Source organism: Sardina pilchardus, chromosome 4 (assembly GCF_963854185.1).
Source record: "Sardina pilchardus chromosome 4, fSarPil1.1, whole genome shotgun sequence".
NCBI lineage: Eukaryota > Metazoa > Chordata > Actinopteri > Clupeiformes > Clupeidae > Sardina > Sardina pilchardus.
Window position 1 is genome coordinate 21,516,502 of NC_084997.1, and position 19,565 is coordinate 21,536,066.

At 49.7% G+C, this 19,565-nt stretch overlaps 1 protein-coding gene across 1 annotated transcript in view; it reads left to right on the top strand.

Moving 5' to 3' along the window:
- LOC134078579 (ATP-binding cassette sub-family C member 4-like) overlaps positions 1 to 19,565 on the top strand; it is a 44,269-nt gene that overhangs the window by 5,920 nt on the left and 18,784 nt on the right. The window contains exons 11-20 of the mRNA XM_062534601.1: positions 221 to 412; positions 1,124 to 1,218; positions 2,202 to 2,288; positions 2,500 to 2,596; positions 2,702 to 2,920; positions 4,080 to 4,211; positions 4,344 to 4,381; positions 4,831 to 4,931; positions 5,591 to 5,737; positions 13,141 to 13,220. Coding sequence (XP_062390585.1) covers positions 221 to 412; positions 1,124 to 1,218; positions 2,202 to 2,288; positions 2,500 to 2,596; positions 2,702 to 2,920; positions 4,080 to 4,211; positions 4,344 to 4,381; positions 4,831 to 4,931; positions 5,591 to 5,737; positions 13,141 to 13,220 — 1,188 coding nt within the window. The remainder of the gene's footprint in view (positions 1 to 220; positions 413 to 1,123; positions 1,219 to 2,201; positions 2,289 to 2,499; positions 2,597 to 2,701; positions 2,921 to 4,079; positions 4,212 to 4,343; positions 4,382 to 4,830; positions 4,932 to 5,590; positions 5,738 to 13,140; positions 13,221 to 19,565) is intronic.

Here is a 19,565-nt window from a genome sequence, read left to right on the forward strand (position 1 = left end):
TTTGGTCGTTTGCTCTTTCTGTGTTTACAGCTCGGTTCCTTATCATTGCCCAGCTCTTAAAGAACTCGGGGCAGTTTAAGAATGACATTTCTCACAGCATCGTGTCGTTGTCCCATGATGGTCCCATGACCGCCTCCTCTATATTCTACATGCTGTACTGTACATAATACTGGTCCGCTTGGACGACCATTCAGGCTCCTCTCTATCTGTCCGTTTCCAGTCGTCTCTGCTGAGCACCATCTTAGGAGAGCTGCCCCAGGACAGAGGGGTTGTCAAGGTGAAAGGGGAGCTGACGTACGCCTCCCAGCAGCCCTGGATTTTTCCGGGAACCATCAGGAGCAACATCCTATTCGGCAAGGACCTCAACCCTCAGAAGTATGAAAGAGTCCTCCGAGCATGTGCTCTTAAGAGAGTAAGCGGCCTATGTCCTGTCATCACTTTTATAGTCGTGAGGTACGAGTGAGTGGAACAGGCTTGCCACGGGTTCGGAGTCTATTGATTGGCTGAGCACACAGCATCAGGGGCTTGTGTTGGTTTTGCACACATGCTGACTTCTTTTGATGTGCTCAGAGTGCTTATGCCTCTGAAACTCTGTATGTGTGTCCATTAAGGAGCGCATGAGTGAATGGCCTGCTCTACTCCAAAAGGGATATTTTCATTAGGTTACACAGCTTAACATTTTTTAACATAAACTAAATCAACTGTAGGTAGTTCTTTGTGAGCTAAACGTCATGCTTCAGTAAATGTATCAGATTGGACCAAATTCGCCTTCAACTTGATGCCCAAACTGTTGTCAGGTTCAAATTCAAATAGGCCCAAAGCTGACTTCTAGTCAACAGAGTCATTTGAATGCAAATAAGTTGAGGATTTGGCAAACTGCTGTGTCAGCTGGTTAACTACCGGCAGTGTCAACACATGCTCCGAAGCATTCTTCCATATTTCAATTAGTCTGGCCATACCTTAAAAACATTCAGGAGATGCAGACGTGAACTCCTCTGATGTTGGCTGTATGGATAACCACATGCATGCTTTGAGTGTGGCCTCCTTGTTAATGTTTTATTATCAATGTGCGGTATGAGAGAGGCATATTAATGAGTTCCTGCCGTGCCGTGACCTTTATCAGGACATGGAGCTCTTGCCAGATGGTGACCTGGAGGTGATTGGCGACCGAGGGGCCAATTTGAGTGGAGGTCAGAAGGCCCGTGTCAACCTTGCCAGGTGTGTTTTTTCATGCCTGCGTTCGCCCAGCCTGCACGCACACTTGGGTTAGAGGTGTAGTCAATGCACCCAAGGTGATTCAGCAATTAATGCCCAAAATCAGAATGTCACCCAATTAAGAGCATTGGCCCGTGCTGTTGTCCAAAGTGACCTCAGACCTAGACCCTGCTGGGAACACGTGGATCAATGCAGATTTCTGTGTCTGAGTCTATTACTGTCGTTTAAAATCGCTTTAGATGATTCATAACACGCATATGTTCAGTTTATCATAAAAATGATATACTGTATGTGTTATGTTTGGTCTTCTGAAGCCTTTAACATGCCAGGTGGCACAACTGTCCGAGAAAATTATTAGGTAAAGAATTTACCATAAATATGGGGGCATAATTTTTATTTTTTTATTTTATTAGTTTACTAACTCTTAAATTGTTTGGAAAATGTAAAAAAAAAAAGGCATATCTGAAATGTCAGGCTGTTACAACCGCATTCATAGGACGTTTATTTTGAATTGAAGAGGGAAAAGGGTAAGCAGGATATTGCCTCATCAAGAGAACCCCGTGACAATTACTGAGGAGTGGAAAGTTTGTAAATCTCTCTCAAATACTGATTAAAAGAAATAGCTACTTTCTCTTCATAGTTGGATTTGTAGAGTTTACATGTCAGGTATACTTACTATAAGTGTGGGCTTCTTTTTTTAAAGAAACTTTTAGTTATGCCACCCATTTTTTAGGTGGTGAAATTGCAAATAAAATGTATTAAAAACCCCTGTATATGTTACGCAGCCATTAAGCCTTGTCTCAACACAGTCTTCCAACTTCAGAAAAATGCATTCTGTCCATTTTTAAAGATTATTTTGAAAACACATTTGTTTTTGTCAATGACCCATGTACTGTTTGAACCAGATCTTGTTGGCAAGCAGCGTACTGTGTGAGCTTGATAAAGATGTAGCCAGGGGAGCTCTTATCTGCTGTTGTGTATTAAAGGGCTGTCTATCAGGACGCTGATATCTACCTGCTGGATGATCCGCTCAGTGCAGTCGACGCAGAGGTGGGAAAGCATCTGTTTGAACAGTAAGCAAAACGCACCCTCATTTTGGTTGTTAGACCTTTAAAGGTACTGTAGCATTCTACACCATTAAATATGGCATTTTTTGTCATTAATGGTAGCATTCTACACTATTCAGGTAGCGTATAGCTTTATGTACAGCACAAGTGTACAAGTGTACAAGTGTTAAGTGTATACTTACCTGACACTGAGACTTGCTTGTTGTCCTCTGATCAGGTGCATTTGTGGCCTGCTCAAGAAGAAGCCCCGCATCCTGGTCACTCACCAGCTGCAGTATCTGAAGGCTGCTGACCAGATCCTGGTCCTGAAGGAGGTGTGTGGTGCGCCGTTCTCCTGTCTCCTCCTCATGTCACCGATCAGCTGCCCCGCTCTGTGTTTACCTCCTCTTCCTCTTCCTCTTCCTCTTCTTCATCTTCAGGGTCACATGGTGGCTCAGGGCACCTTCTCCGAGCTGGTGAACTCTGGGCTGGACTTCACCACGCTCTTGAAGAGGGAGGAAGAGGAGGAGCCGCAGAGTCCCGAGCCCACCCACGAGACGCTGGGCCCGTACCCGGTCAACCGCTCCCTCTCCCAGAGCTCCGTCCCCTCCCACTGTTCCTCGATGCTGTCAGTGATGGACGCCACTGACCAGGGCCTGGTGGGTACTCACACCGAGCACCACTCACATTACCGTAATTTCCCAACTGTTAGCTGCGCCTTATAGGCTGGGTGAACCCTGCCTGAACTTCCGGGGAATTTGAATTTCGCCTGACAGCTCAGGCTGGATACCAGAAGATCTATTTTCGCTGTTTACTGCCAGAATCTTTGGCTCCAATCAGAAACGGCCATAATCTAGTCCTGGCACGCTATTGGCCGGTGACGCGCCGAAAACGAAACTTAAGCGACGCAAAGTGCAGTAGAAACAAAGCGCAGCCTCGCCAGACTTATGTTCAATCTTAAAAGATTGAGTTTAGTATGGTGAAAACCAGACTATGCGGCTTATGCATTGATTTTGCAAAATTTCTTCAGCTCTGAGCTTTATACACGGGGGTAGATAATATGGTATTGATGTGGTTTTGTTTCTTTTAACTGAAGCATAAAACACTGTGGCCTGGTGGGTACTCACACTGAATACCACTCACCATACTAAAGGACCGTTCACACCAAGAATGATAACTGTAACGATAACTATAACCATAACGATAAAAGCATTCACACCGACCAATGATTAAGAATAATCTCTCCTCATGTTAATAAATGTGATGGCTAAAATGTGATGGGTTTTGATTGGCTGTTAGCTTTGTATCGTTCTCAAAATCGCTGTGAAAGTGATCCCCAACGATATCGTTCTTCATGTCGTTACTGTTATAGTTTATGTGTGAACGTTGTCATTCATATTAAGGAGAGTGATACATCTTGTGTTATCGTTCTTGGTGTGAACGGCCCTTAACATTGATATTCTGTAGGTTTAGCAGTGTGCCTGTTTTGGATCTGGAGGAGCTGGAACTTAATTCGCCACAAGGGGGCAGTAGCCTTTCATTTACTGCATATCTAGACAGCTGTGGATTTCCGTATATGATGGTGGGCAGTTCTCTGTTAAGGCAGCGTTTACCTCACTGTCCGAGTTCAGTCCAAATCGTGTTGCGCTGATGTTTAAATCAGTCATATCCTATTTTACTAAGGTCATAGATTGTGCAGTCCATTTAAAAAAAAATGTTTTTCCTGCAAATGCTGTGCCACGAATCAAAATGCAACATTGGTAACGACACGTGCCGACAGAGAGTTTGCTTATTAATTCACAAGTGTATTTTTCCCAGGTTGAGCGCACAGCAGTGGAGGAAACTCGCACTGAGGGGACTGTGGCCTTTGGCCTGTATGCCAAGTACTACACGGCAGGCGCCAATGTCTTCATGCTTTTGCTCCTGGTCCTGCTCAATCTGCTCGCTCATGTGAGTGCATGGCATACATACAGTCTTTCATTTGGGTTTTGTCACATTGTGACAAATAATCGACAAATAACATCGTAAATGTGAAACCAATAGAACTAGACTTTATGACTCATTCCAGCTTCTTTTCTGTAGATTTCCTACATCCTTCAAGATTGGTGGCTGGCATATTGGTAAGAACCACTTGTTTGCTGAAGTAATTGTACAAAGCATTATTTGTGTTTGTTCAATTTGTGAAAAGCCCTATTATGTGTTTGTTCAATTTGTGAAAAGCCCCTTAAAGAGGCATCAAGATGCATTTATCGAGTTTGAGTCATGACACTTCAATATAAGTTTCCTTTATTCCCTGAGAGAACTGACCTATTCAACCTGAGGTCAAATAAACTGTGTCGGCCATTGAATATGCTCTTTCTGTATGCCCTACTCTGTGGTAGTGGTTAACCTTGCCGCTCTCCAGCTGAACGTCTGCCGTGCACTCACCCTCACCTCTTTTGTGTACGGACGGGAATGTTTATTTGTCCTTGTGCGTGTGATTGCTTCCCCCCCCCCCCCCCCCCCACCACCACCACCACCTCCTCCTCCACCTCCTCCACCCCCCCCACCCCCACCCCTCCCCTGGCAGGGCTTCGGAGCAGGAGCATCTCAATGTCACGCAGCACATCCTCAATGGCCACAATGCCTCGCAGCAGCTGGACCTTGACCTCTACTTGGGTGTTTACGCAGGTGAGGCGGAAGGGAGGGAGAGGCCCTTTGTGTGCGGCCGCCGACGCTCCAAAATCCCGGGCATTCAGTGAGCTCATCCAGTCCTCTCTCTCTCTCTCTCTCTCTCTCTCTCTCTCTCTCTCTCTCTCTCTCTCTCTGGCTGGGGCCCAGGGCCTTCAAGGCCCACTGTCTATCATGTATGCCTGGGCCTCAGCTGTAGTGGAAGATAGCGGCGCTTTTCTCTCCTGCCCGTATTGGCTTGCTCTAAGGTCTGTTGCCATTGTCCTCCGCACTGACTCCTCACCTTTCCAATTTTCGCGGGCCTTTTCTTCTCGGGGGCGCTCGCGGCCCATTCTTTACCTTCGGCAGCTTGGGCTTCAAAAGAGTGGCGCAGCACAGAAAGAGAGATTAAGAACAGTGGCCCTCCCCCCTACACACACACACACACACACACACACACGCATACACACACACACACACACACACACACATACACACTCCTCCTTCTGTATTTGTGGCTGGACACACAGTAAAAGGAGTGAAAGGATTGATGTGTTTTGGAACATGTCCAGCTGAAAGGTTGAGTTTCTTGAGATTCAGATGCGTGTTTGGGTGTTGTCTGATGTAAATATGTGTGTGTGTGTGTGTGTCCGTGTGTGTGTGTGTTTCGGTGTCGTTAGGTTTGACGGGCGCCGCCGTGCTGTTTGGCTTCGTGCGCAGCATGATGTTCTTCAACATTCTGGTGCGGGCGGCCCAGACGCTGCACAACCGCATGTTCTCCAGCATCCTGTGTGCCCCCGTGCTCTTCTTCGACACCAACCCTATCGGTGAGGCCCACTGCACCCTGCACCACACACGCCAACACATCAACACACCAACACACCAACACACCAACACACCAACACACCAACACACCAACCCGCCAACACACCAACACATCAGCACACCAGCACACCAACACGCCAACACGCCAACCTTATTGGTGAGGCCTACTGCACCCAGGACCAAACACGGCAACATGCCAACACGCCAACACGCCAATACGCCAACCCTATCGGTGAGGCCCACTGCACCCTGTACCAAACATACCAACATGCCAACACGCCAACCCTATTGGTGAGGCCTACTGCACCCAGCACCAAACACACCAACACGCAAGACCAGTTTAAAAAACTAAAAGTAAAGCATTATTTTTATGGAGTACAGTGTATCAGAATAATTTATTTATATTATTAAGTATACAACATTGTTGTTGCAGCAGCAATATTTCAATATTTGTATTCATTTTTGTTATATTATTTGAATGATTATGGAAACGGATAATGCAGTGAATCTTATTTGCCTAACCCGCTGTGTAAGGAGGTGGATTTTAATCATGCGTTAATAGTGAGATCTGCTGTTAACCGTCCTCATATGGAAATTAGTTCCAGGAGATTCAGGCCGCGTCTGTGCTATTGTAGATAATCGCCACTAGGGTGCAGCCTGTTATTGAGACATCGTCATGATAAGAGCAGGCCCATAGATTATTCGGAAATGAGCACCCATGCTTGTTCTTGTAATTATCTGCCACATCTCAGGCACCCGAAAAGTAGTAGCGTGAGTCAAAAAAACCCCCACCATTTATAAATGAAGTGCTGGAGCTTTGTTTATTTTTCTTTTTTTTTTTTGCAGTTCATATTTGGAGACGGCTGTCATGCTTGGCATTGAATGAGGTTTTAAAAGTGATAGATTTCAGTTCATTATCTTTCTTACACTGCCGTGCCAAACAGACACAACTCTATCAACTCCATCAAGTCTTTATTTGGACGTCCAGAATCTAATGCATCTGTATGGAGCCCTTGATAAGCAATGACAGGATCTCTCATTCATCGGTTTGACAAAGCCAGATTTCTGATTTTGTCACGTCCGTGAAAGACATGTTGACATGTTTAAGTGGATCTCGTAGCAACCGCTACTTTGACACCACCACACACATGTGTACACATGCACAACAGCCAACTCAAGTGCCACGAACAGCAACTGTGCTTTATGTTTCTGTTGGAAACGTTTGTGTGTGTGTGTGTGTGTGTGTGTGTGTGTGTGTGTGTGTGTGTGTGTGTGTGTGTGTGTGTGTGTGTGTGTGTGTGTGTGTGTGTGTGTGTGTGTGTGTGTGTGTGTGTGTGTGTGTGTGTGTGTGTGTGTGTGTGTGTGTGTGTGTGTGTGTGTGTGTGTTTGTGTGCGCGTGTGTATGTGTATTGTCTATTTTTGTGTTATCTATTAGCTGTGAACTGGGACAAAAAAGGCAAACAGTAAAGCTGAATGACTAGTGTTTGTGGTAGATCTTGGAAATAGCGAGCTGTTTGCCTTGCCGAGGTGGGTAAACTGAAGTTCATTTGTGCTCAGTGACATATCAGAACTCCTAGATTATTTCATTAGCTTTGTAGGCTGTGTAGCCCGATTGGACAGAGTGGCAGAGGGCAGATGGACACGATCTTAAAACTGAACAAACGCTACAGGCACGGTGACGGAGTCGAAAAGCCCCCCCCCCCCCCCCCATCTCATTCCGGCAGCCCCACTTGGACAAACATTGTACAGTATACACCCCACCAGAGGCTGTTGAGGATCTTTTGACTTTTTTTTTTAATGTAAGCTTTTATTTGCTGTTAAAAGTCATGTCACTCATCACACAAGGGACACTTCCCTGGAATGTAAGTTGTAATTGATTCAGTTGTTTTGTTCCCCAGCTTTTGTTCTGCTGTCAGTCGTATGATTGCTCTAGACTAATCTTTAGATAGGGAGCACAACAGAATCTGGTTCACGGCTCACAGCGCTCAACAGGAGGGCGACACCTATTAGTACAGCGAGTCATGAGTCATAGCCCCGGCATGAATGAAGCGAGCATGATTTCTGGGTGTTCGTGAGCCCGCTTGTGAGCTTTTTTTTCAGCCAGTGGTGTGGCGATGAGGGATGGCTTCAGTTGGATGTTTATTATGCAAACAGTCCTGGGCTTAAACTCCGAGCTTGTGTTTTTCCTTCCGAGCCACTCTGGTACCTTGATGGCTTATCTGGGGTGTGTCTGCTGCTAATCTGCACATTGGGCAGGGCACTCGGAGTAGACTTTTAATAGTCTTTTATGTCGTGCTAAGGGTAGTAAATGATAAGTCTTAACAGCTATTGACATTCAGTGCCTGTGTGTGTGCGCTTGTGTGCGATGACTGTTATTACTTCCAACTGGTACAAGAGAGCCAAGCCAGTAGTTTGTACAAGGAGTGAATTACATGTCCATGTACAATTACATCTACACAACACACACACTGGTAAATGTAAATAATCACATGCCATTCTAGTGAGCCTGTTTGCACTCTCATATTTGGAGTAATATGAAAACTGCCTTATATCTCAGTCGCCAGTGATTTGCCATAGCTGTCTTGTTGCCAACTGTACTTGTAATTCATGTGGTGGTATTTGTGTTGTCTTATTTTGCCTTTGTTTCATTGACAATTTGGTGAGTGGAAGGATAGCAGGCTATTGTCATGCTCGCCTGTGTTTTGCCACCACAGAGTGAGTAATGCACATATAATTGTGCTCGCATTGTTCGGGATTTGACAACTGTTTACACTTGTAAACGATATGGTATGCTGCTGTTAAGCATGCTGTGAGTGAGTGAGTGTGTGTGTGTGTGAGTGTGTGTGTGTGTGTGTGTGTGTGTGTGTGCGCGCGCGCTGCTCTGTTGGCTGCTGTCTTTTCAGGGCTAAAAGGTTAGCGTTTCCCAAATGTTGGCTCAGTCGTGTTCTGTATGTGGCTGCTAATCATTGATGACTGATGATGGATGGCGTGGCATTGTGCGCCTGTCACACAGCCCCGCGTTCATGGCAGCGTACTGTTTGACTGGGCTTTGATACAGTATGTACTCAGCAGTGTGAGGAGAGACTTGATTATAGGCAGCACAAAAAAAACGTGTTGGCAGAGTCCTGTTTTTTTTTTTTTTTTGAGGAGCGTTTGAGAGTTTCTGGACATTTGAAAAAGGTGTATTGGGGTGGCTGCAGTGCTGGGGAGTCTTTTTTGGATTCGCCATTCTGGTGTGGAAAATATTCCCTTCAGACAGAAGAAAGAATATTCTTTTATTCCCCCGACGGGAATATAAAAATGAAAATTTCTATTCAAGCCCCCTGTTACAGAACTGTGACCGGCGCGTGTAGCCGTTGATCCCTCAGTATTTTAGTGCTATTGAGCTGGCTAATCCCTGTCGCTATATTAGACCCGAAACCTTCGCCCCGGTCCCCATGTCGTTACTAGTTTTGGCATCGAGCGCAGGAGAAGCTTACGGAGCCTTCGGGGCTCTCGGGAGGCTCGCGCCGCCGTAGACGTGAGACCCCCAGGGGGTGCGCGGGGTTGGCAGGCGCTTTTGCCTCCCCACACACACACACACACACACACACACACACACACAAACACACACGCAGGCCTGCGCTGAGGGGGCTGTGGGAGCGGAGGGCTTATGTTTTACAAAGTCAAGGCCTAATTGCCTTCACGGCGGCATAACTGCTCTCACCTCTGTATTTTCTGCTGCACTTGCTACCTGTGAGCAAGTCGATGGAAGTGTTGCAGTGAGGAAGAGATGCTATCAGGGCGAGGGGTGTGTGTGTGTGTGTGTGTGTGTTTGGAGGGGTAGGGGCGGGAGTGTAAATTGAATGTGGAGGTAGAGGTATCACTGAGCATGTGTGTGTGTGTGTGTGTGTGTGTGTGTGTGTGTGTGTGTGTGTGTGTGTCTGTGCAGGTGTGTATGCATGCGGTGCAGCTGATAGGACTCCCCTCCTCTTGCAACTTCCTCCATTTAATTGCATGAAAGGGAGCGCCGGGAGATTGCGGGGCCCTGGCCGTGCGGGCGGGGAGAATGGATTTGGAATGTATTAGGGCAGGCAGCACGAGGTGCGATGCGCGCGTGTGGGGGCGGGGGGGGGGGGGACCCACCGGGGGCCCGCAGGTGAAGCCCCAGTCTCCTCCTCCTCCTCTGCCGGGCCGCTCCCCCCCCGTCCCCTCCCCTCCCCTCCCCCCTCCCTCCGTCCTGGAAGCGAGCGGGGGCCCAGCCGACTGCCCCGCGCCCCCACGCCGAGTGCGAGAGCCTGCCCTGCTTATCTAGATGATGACAGGGAACTGCGATTCGTCACACACACCGACACACCGACACACACACACACACACACACACCCTTGTGTATCTACCTCAAACGAACCATCGTGACTACTACCGGACCCCAGCCGAAGCCTTAGTGACCGTGCGATTTAGGGAGGGGGAGAGGACAGGAACAGGGAGTAGGTGGGGGGGTTGGTGTCACCCCCATGTGTCTGTCGGCCGACATCCCCCCCTTCTTGTGCCTGAAAAAAGTGATGCAAGCCACACCTGGGGGTCCCTCAGCCCGCCGGGAGCAGTTTGATGCTGAGCCGGTCAGTCGGTGCCTTGAAATGTGTCCACCCTCAGCGCACAATGGGCCGTGTTGTTAACAAAACTTTAGGTGATGGAAGCCTTTGTCATTGTCCCTGTCTTACCTCATAGGCACGTCCATGCATCCTGGCCCTTTGTGTAACGGCATAGCTGAAACCTATCTAGTCTGTATGGTCTGACAGGTGCATAATAGCCCCCTCTCGTCTCGCCTCTGTTTAGGCAATATGATAGATGAGTGAAGCTCTCAGCTTATGGACGTCTATACCGTCTCCTTTTGAATAGCTTGAAATGGCAATGATGTAATCGTGCGTAATGTATCGTCGTCGTCGAGCCCCAAACGCGTGGATTTGGGTCAGGAGTGGCTTAGACGACAACACTTATATACAAATTTCAAGGATAAACAGTCGGCCGCAATCAGACAAATAATTCCCTGCATTTGAAATGGGAGTAGGGAGTCCTTCTCAAAGAAATAGCATGTGAGGCAAGCGTCGCTTATGATGGGGCCTTCCCCTTAGGAGATGTTCCCGCGAAAGGGGCACTCACACTGTGAATAAGATTAGTCTGGCTCCGAGTGTACAACGTGCTTACGCCACTTGACTTTGAATCAGGTTTGATTTTTTTTTTTGTGTGTGTGTGTGTGTGTGTGTGTGTGTGTGCGGCGTGGCCATGGCCCGGTGGCGGGCGAATAATGTGCCGGCTGGGCTTTTCCCCGCGATGGCTGTTACGGAAAGCCGGCGCTCGTCTGCATGCGCGGGCATCGGAGAGAGGGCGCGTGGCGCTCGGGATAAAGCTGTAAGCTGCTTACGGCCGCGGAGGGGCCGCGATTACAGGGCCCACTGCCGCGGACCACACTGCCATCGGCCAGAGGAGTTTTAGGTCAGCGCCCTCCGCACCTTTGTAACCCCCCCCCCCCACGCCCCCGCCGCCCCAAGAAGTGCTCCGTGACACGACTCCTCCCTCCCTGACCTGGGAACAGTTCTGCCTCTGTTGCCTCCGCTGCTGGCTTTTCCCATTTGCTCGTTTTGTGCACTGCGGCCGTGGGGTATCAGGCGCTCGTCAGGTGCGGCTAGTTATCTGTCCTGACAGGGGGCTCGACTGCTACCTGGTCAGACTATAGACCTCCTCCTGCACTGTTGGTCCAATTTACGGAGAGCCCCTTATCAGTGAGATAAGAGAACAGGCTGCTAATTTGCCTTCCTTTGAAGCTTTAGAAATCAGCACAGGACTGGAATTGTCTCAGGCTAAGGGCATGGAGTCGCACATTTTATGCTGCGGAACTGAAACAGTAACGGTAACAGTGATATATTCGTCTGGTAGTGAGGTGCTGGTGTTTTTAAAGAAGTGGAGGATAAATTCTGGTTACGGTCGATTGAACTGCTCACCTGAAACAAATTATTTGATTTTTTTTAGCTTATCGGTCAGTTTCAGAGATCATAAAACGAACTGATTTGAACTTCATGAAGTGTTTTTTTTTTTTTTTCGATGATTCACCATTCGCAATTCCCAGTTGCCCTGCTGGACCAGTTGCCCACCGCCACAATAGCCCACGTCTTGTTTTGGATCTACACGATTAGCCACAGGCCTCTTGTGGGGGCCTCCAGCGTGTCCTTGCCCATCTCGAGCTGGTCAGCTGTGGCCCTCGGCAGTCGCTTGGGAGAGCGGGCGGCTCCTCTCTTGCTCCGCTTGGCTCTCGGGGGCCCCGGCCCAGACGCACACAAGGGGCCGCGCTCAGGCCGTGCCAGCCCTCTTGGCCTGCAGATCTGGCTCTGGCCTGCCAGCGAGCGAACGAGCAAGCGAGCGCTGCTGCGGTTAATGCTTTCTCAAGAGGCAGCTGGAGAGTAATCTTATGTGGTCAGGGGAGAACAAACTTGTTCTTTTTTTTCTTCTTCTTCTTCTTCTTCTTCTTCCTCCTTTTTTTTTCTGGCTTTCTAAAGACTCTGGGATAAAAGGGCCAGCGGAACACCTGCGCGGCCTTGTCTCGGGTAGTGAGCACCTGAGCAGATTGGAGGCAAATCAATTAACGTCATCGACACTGCCAGTGAGGGTAGGGAGGCAGGTATGGAGCCTGTGTTCCCTCTTTGTTCCCACACAAAAGGGTCCCCAACATATTCATCTGAGAGTAGGGCAAGCTTTTGTGCAACAGAGGCCAAATAATGATTCATTGTTTAATCTAGATAAGGCGCTCTATTTGTCCATCTGATATTGCTTTTGAATGTATACAAACTGTTAATATGACTACCACTTAAGTAAGAGATTGGTTTCAGTGGAAGCAGCTGAGCGCTGTTGGTAAACCCCCCCGAGCTGACGCTGAGTAACGTATTGTTTGGCGGGTAAAGGAAGCTGGCGGATAAGAGTGCGAGGTGGTGATGTGCCGTTTGATATTACCTAATTGTACAGGAAGCGCATTTAAGGTCAGCCTTGATAAAATGTCCATCGCAAATGTTTAAACTTCCCTGGAAGAGCTCCACCAGCTTGCCCTTTACATGTTGTCATACCTGTGCTATTGTGTGTGTGTGTGTGTGTGTGTGTGTGGGTGAGAAAGGGAGAGAGAGAGGATTTAGTCATTGCAAATCAAGTCAGTCGTACACAGTCTAGGTCTAATATTGAAAATAATGAGCTGAAAAGTGAAAAGTGAAGCGTGTGTGTGTGTGTGTGTGTGTGTGTGTGTGTGTGTGTGTGTGTGTGACGTGTGTGTGTGTGTGTGCGTGTGAGCTGAAAAGTGAAAAAGTGAAGCCGATGTCTTGATCACTGAGGTCCATTCAGCGCTAATCTCCCGTGTTCCTCCTCTGTTCTGTTCCGTCCACCTCAGGTAGAGTCCTCAACCGCTTCTCTAAGGACATCGGCCATCTGGACTCTCTCCTGCCGTGGACGTTTGTGGATTTCATCCAGGTGAGTCGCACCTCGGCAGGTTTTTTCCCCCCGCCCGGTGCTTGCCGCCCGTTCGGCTGCCGGCAGCGCGGCGGAGGCCATTTCATGCCTGGCTAGGCCTGCTTTGTGGCCCGGCTCTCCTAATCTGGAAACAATTACTCTGGGATTAGCTGGCCTGTGCGGCCCAGCGCCTGCCTGCACAGATTTAATAAAAAAAAAAAAAGAAAAAAATGCCGGCGCGCCACGTCGTCGTCGGCCAGAAGGGGGTGTGGTCGCCCCCCCCCCCCCCCCCCCCCACGCTACCGCGTTAGCGAGGCGGCCGATGAGAGCGAGCGTACAGGAAGAGGGCGAACGACGGTCGGGCGGGTGGGCGGGTGGGCGGGCGGGTAGAGCGCATGGGGGAGCAAGGTGTGTTTACGGCGGCGGCAACGACGACACACACACAGCGCCCGGAGGTGCCCGGGGGACGAGCAGGAGAGCGCGCTCAGTGGGGACCGGGCTGCTGGGAAGCTGATACAGGAGCCGGACTACAGGGGCAGGGGAGGAACATAAAGTAATATCACAAGATAACGGGGGGTGGGGGGTGGGGGGGGGAGCATGAGCCACGATAGCAAAAGAGAAGAAGGTGTTTGGTGGGGGGAGGTGGAGGTGTGGGGAGGGGGGGGGGGGCACTGACGCATTGGACTGGAACTTTTTGAAAGATGGCTGCACCTTCTCAAAACACGTCTATTTTCTCTCTTTTTTTCTCTCTCTCTCTCTCTCCCTCCTCTTTCTCTGTCTTTCTCCCTCTCTTTATTTCAGTCCATCATTTTCCCTCTCTCTCTCTCTCCCTCTCTCTCTCTCTCTCCCTCTCTCTCTCTCTCTCTGTCTCCTCCACCACCGTGTGGTTGGCCGGCCTGAGGGCCCCCTGGGTGGGCACCTGGCCAGCTAACGTTACCGAACGCCACGGCAACACCAGCACCCAATCATGTCCCCGCGAATAAAGCGGCAGCAGAAGATGAGCCGGCCCCGTGTACCCTGCGCCCAAAAAGGGCGAGGGGGGTGTGTGTGGGGGGGGGGGGATGTTTGCCGCGCACAGTCCGAGGTAGAGCAGCAGGCGTGGCTCCTCAGCCGGGGCCACAGAAACAGAACAAAGGCGGCCCTGAAAACGAATCTCCCCGCCACAATGCTGAGTGATGTTTGTGGCAGATACCAATCTCACGCGAGACAAAGGCCATCTTAAATGGTGGGACGCACAAAAGATCATATGCACAAAAGGGCCCTTTTTTCTGTTTCTCTGTGTGTGTGTGTGTGTGTGGCGAGGGCATCGTTTTAATGATCAGGGGGATCAAAACTGAATGCACAGGGCAGGGGGGGGGGGGGGGGGTCAAAACTGAAGGCCAGGTCTGAAAGTCTCTGAGAGTAGGATAGAGGAGCACAGGAAAAGTCATAGGAAGTCATAGGAGAACAGGAAGCCAACAACAAATAGTGTGATTGGTCGACTGATTATCTGGGAAGTTAGTAGAGAAATAAGCCACGAGGATCTCAGAGAAATGTAGTCTGGACACTGTCCCAGTTTTTGTCCCCTTTTGTGTCGCAATTGTATGTCGGCCGTCTCCAACGTCTCTGCATGTTAATAGCACTTGGAGACAGAGATCAATGATGTACCTATGCTACAGTCTGGCTTTTGCTGATTTGAAATGACTGGTCAAAAGAAGCTCGGAACAAAGCCAATTACCTCACTGTGTGTACTATATGTACGGTGGCACATTGTTTATGCACAATGTGCTCTTTTGCCGCAATAGAAATCATGGGGCCATTGTGCGCGGCACAAAAGTGGCATCATTTGGACAAAGTGCTTTTGTTTGCCGGCCTTTCTGTGGCTTGTTTGCAGGTGCCTTTTATGGAGCTCCCTTTAATTCTTTCAGGAAGGAAGATTTTCCCTTCTCTTTATGAAGGTATTAGCCGGACAGAAAGGCTGCTGATCCTGCCCATTGTGGCTGCGCTTCGTGCGAGAGAGGGGGGGGGACATTTTCCAACAGTCATTGTTTAAATGGTTGTCAGGGAGAATAAAGTGAAACTTCATAAACAATGCCCTAACTGCTCTATCTCCCACCGTGGGGAGAGGCCTTTTTCTCTCCCTGTGTGGGGATTTGCATCTGAGCCACGCTCTTTATGCGAGGGTTAGCACTCCAGCGCTCTCTCTCCCTCTCTCCCTCTCTCCCTCTCTCCCTCTCTCTCTCTCCCTCTCTCTCTCTCTCTCTCTCTCTCTCTCCCTCTCTCTCTCCCTCTCTCTCTCTCTCTCTCTCTCTCTCTCTCTCTCTCTCTCTCTCTCTCTCCCTCTCTCTCTCCAGGGCCCCCGCGCTGCTCTAATGGGGGGTGAGGGAGGCCCTCAAGTGGGCCGAGCCCGGGTACATCCCAAAGCCATATTTCTTCTTCCCCGGGTCTCTCGTTTATCTGCAATTTAGGATATTGAGAAAGTGCCCCGGCTCTCTCTCCCCCTCTTTATGTCGGGCGGACAAAGGAAGAAATGTCAATTAAAAGCACCTCAGGCACTGGGAACAGTTCCCTTTTGTCTGGCCTTGACCTTTTAAATCCTAGGTTGCCTGTGTTGTCAGCAAGTGGACCCTAAAGGGGGCGAAGACAATTGAGGGAGAATACCAGGGCGCGCTGGATGAGGGTGGGGGGTGATGGTGGTGGTGGTGGGGGGGGGGGGTTAGCTTTGAATGGACGGATCCCCTGCGAGAGCTCTTGACCATGTCACACCGGGTCCCCCACACACACACTCCGCAACCATCACGCCACTCATCGTCACGGACGCTAGTGCCTCCGCCTGACACCTACACCACCGCCGCCGCCGCCGCCGCCGCCAAGCCAAGTAAAGTGACCAAAAACTGTTCAGAGGTAAATCTTTGGCACACACATTTACTTCTTTATTCGTATCCACAATTAATAACAAATATTACATAAGGACATACATTTGACCGGTGCAATAATTGCTCAGACAAGATTCAGTCATGTGTTTCCACTAACAACAACCAAGTCTCAGTACAAGCAGTGTTAAGTGACCAAAAACTTTTTAGAGGCAACTTTTTTGGCACACACACAAACACACACACCGACAGACACACTCACACACACACGCATAATCACCTGCGATGGTGCTCTTGTCACATTATGCGCAGGAGCTCTATTATGGCGTTGGTAAGATGATCGAGCGCTAGCCCCTGGTCATTCACGGTCATCTATCTGCCTGGCATGTCGGGGAGAACAGGGGGGGCGGCATGTGACTGAGGCAGGTCTGAAGACGCTCACATGTGAGACGGCCTTTGTCGGGGGAACACTGACGGGTGTGACCGTGTGTGTGTGTGTGTGTGTGTGAGTGTGCGAGTGTGCTTTGTTCCTGCATTGTGTCGCCGGGACTCTCCAGCCGCTCCGTGGGGACTTGAGAATAGCTGACGTAAACCTGGAGAGGAGCGGGATGGGGTTTCAGCCAGCCCTTAGCCACCTGTGGCAAACCGAGTGTGTGTTTGGGTTTGTGTGTGTGTGTGTATGTGTGTGTGTGTGTGTGTGCGTGCGTGTGTGTGAGATTTTGTGTGTGTGTGTGTGTGTGTGTGTGTGAGAGATTGTGTGTGTGTGTGTGTGTGTGTGTGTGACATAGTGAGAGGTTGTGTGTGTGTGTGTGTGTGTGTTTGAGGTGAGGAGAAGAAGAATGCCCTTGCTCTAGGCTGCACACATACCACGTATGTCACACAAGACGCAGTTAAGAGGAGGCGGCCTGGTGTGAAACCTGTACACCACAGATGCCTCCACTGCCCTTTGTGCTCTGACACGGCCTTTGTCTGCTTGGGCCGAGAGAAAAGGGGGAAATAAGCAGATTTGGCAGGAGTATGAAAAACGGGAGGTGGTTTTTTTTTGTGGAGACTGATATTGTCCATCACTAATCTCAATGTGCATAGTTAGTTCTATATGTGTATTTGGCCTGTGTTTGAATGCTGTAGTTTTTTTAGGTTTATGTTTCTCTTTTAGTATTCTTAGTTGAGCTGAACAGAGAGAGACACTCAACTCTAACTGTGGCCTAGTTGTGCATATGCATCTCTGTGCACTCCTGCATCCGTTGATTTGTGTGTAAATGTGTGTGTGTGTGTGTGTGTGTGTGTTTGTGTTTGTGCATGTGTGCATGAATGTTTGTTCCTAAGTAACCCGAGCTGGGCACCGAGTCAGAGGTTTGCTCTCTCTCTCTCTCTCTCTCTCTCTCTCTCTCTCTCTCTCTTTCTCTCTCTCTCTCTCACTGTCTCTCTCTCTCTCTCTCTCTCTCTCTCTCTCTCGGCGTTGCTGTGCTGTGTAGTTTCCTCCTTATGGTGCCGTGTGGATGGCCACTGGCCCCTGGTGAAAAGCCTCTAGTGTCTGTGTGGTCTGTCTTTTGGCACGGCCGCCGCCGGCCCCCGCATACCTCGCGTAGCCCGCGCCCACCGAGCGGAGCAGAGCCGAGCGGAGCCGGAGCGGAGCCGGCCCACTGGCCCACTGGCACCGGCCGGCCGCCGTGGAAACGCGCTGCCCCCTCCGTGTGCAGCCAGGTCTCGCCAGCCGGACGGCAGGGGTGAGAGAGAGAGAGCTGAGCAGGAATCACACCACATGGACCCCCAGCAGAGGCTGAATTAAAGAGAGAGAGAGGAGAAGAGGGGCCAGATAAAATGGTCCTGAATATGTTAGGGGATACAACGTGAAATAAGGGGAGAGCTTTGTTGCTTTTGAGACTCTTTTTTTTTTTAGAGAGCCGTTTCCTTCCTGTTCTGCTTGAAATGGTGTGTGTGTGTGTGTGTGTGTGTGTGTGTGTGTGTGTGTGTGTGTGTGTGTGTGTGTGTGTGTGTGTGTGTGTGTGTGTGTGTGTGTGTGTGTGTGTGTGTGTGTGTGTGTGTGTTGTGGCATGTAGGTACACAGGGTCCGAGGCAGCTGTTTGGGCTGTGGGAGGCTAGTGATTTATAAGAAAGAGAGAGTGCATTTCAAAGCCTTTCTCTTATTTCCAAGATGGGGGGTGGAAATCAGCAGCTTGACTGAGCCCAAATAAGTGACTTCTCCTACCTTTTCACTGCACACAATGGCCTAATCCTGGGACTACTTGAGCCACCAATGTAGACAGTGACCGAGACCACCGCAGAATGTGTCAGGCCCTCCTTGTGGTATACAAAAAGCACATTGACTGCAGCTTTATGAAGTGAAAATGGCCTAGAAAGGGAAAAAAGTGAAGGAGGTGTCCACAGTCATTTCTCCCAAAGAAAAGGCTTCAGCATCTGGGCATTTAGAGCCGAAAGAAAGGGCCAAAAACACAGGAGAATGGACTGGGTCACTCCCATTGTGGCCGGCTGAAAGTGGAACGGCCTTCATTTGTTTCAGTAGCACTGACCCCTATATTTTATTGTGCCACCCTGTCAGGGAAAGTGTGTGTTGTTTGAGAAAAAGGGACAAAATTCCAGCGATGACAAGAGGATTTTTTTCCCCCTCCTCTCCCGGATTCTTCTTTTTCTTTCTTTTTCTCCAGTCTTTTTAGCTGTCGTCCCCCCCCCCCCCCCCCTTCACTTCCCGTTTTGTTCGAGATTTTTCCCAGCGGTGGCTCCTCTCTTAGCCACGGCGTGCACTGACAGCGCATAAAGGGAGGATGAAAAAAAAAAAACGAAAAAAAAAAAAACGAGTGGAAGAACTACACAGATTCCCCCTCATGTCCGGGGGGATGTTTAATTGTCGGGGAAATGTTTACGTTCCGCTGCTGGAACAACAAGCCTTATCAGTGGTGAGCACAAATATAGCAATTAACTTCAATTTTCTGAATTTATTTGGACATCAAAGACCCGATCGGTATCACCCACAAAATAAAGCAATTAGGGTCAGTAGAGATGTGAACGCTCTTTAGCTGCACCAGTACGCCCTGTGTGCCTGAATGGGCGAATCGCATGCCTACAGAAGCGGCCTTTTCTTGCTAAGCGGCAATTAGAGCTAATGCTTTATTTATACTGTTTACATACAAAAAGCTTTTATGCACTTTTATGTGCAGCAAGCTTCGGATCGGGGAGTAGCCCGTCCTGTGGGGGCACCGGGGGAGGGCGGGTCATGTGATGGGAGGGGGGGGTCCGGGGGGTCCGGGGGGGTCAGGCGGGCCGTAATCGCTCCTCATCAGTGCGTGGTGTGGGTGGGGGCCGTGCTCTTTTTGTCCGATGCTGGCGCGATAAGCGGGCGGCCCGGGCAAACGGATCACATCAAACAAGGCTGGTGGCGACGGCGGGGCTCCCGGGAGCAAGAGGCGCGGTGGAGGAGGAGGCGGGACTCCTAGGTAATGACTCCCGCCGCGAGCGTTTCCCCTCAGATGACCCGCGCTGTCCGACACCCCCGCCC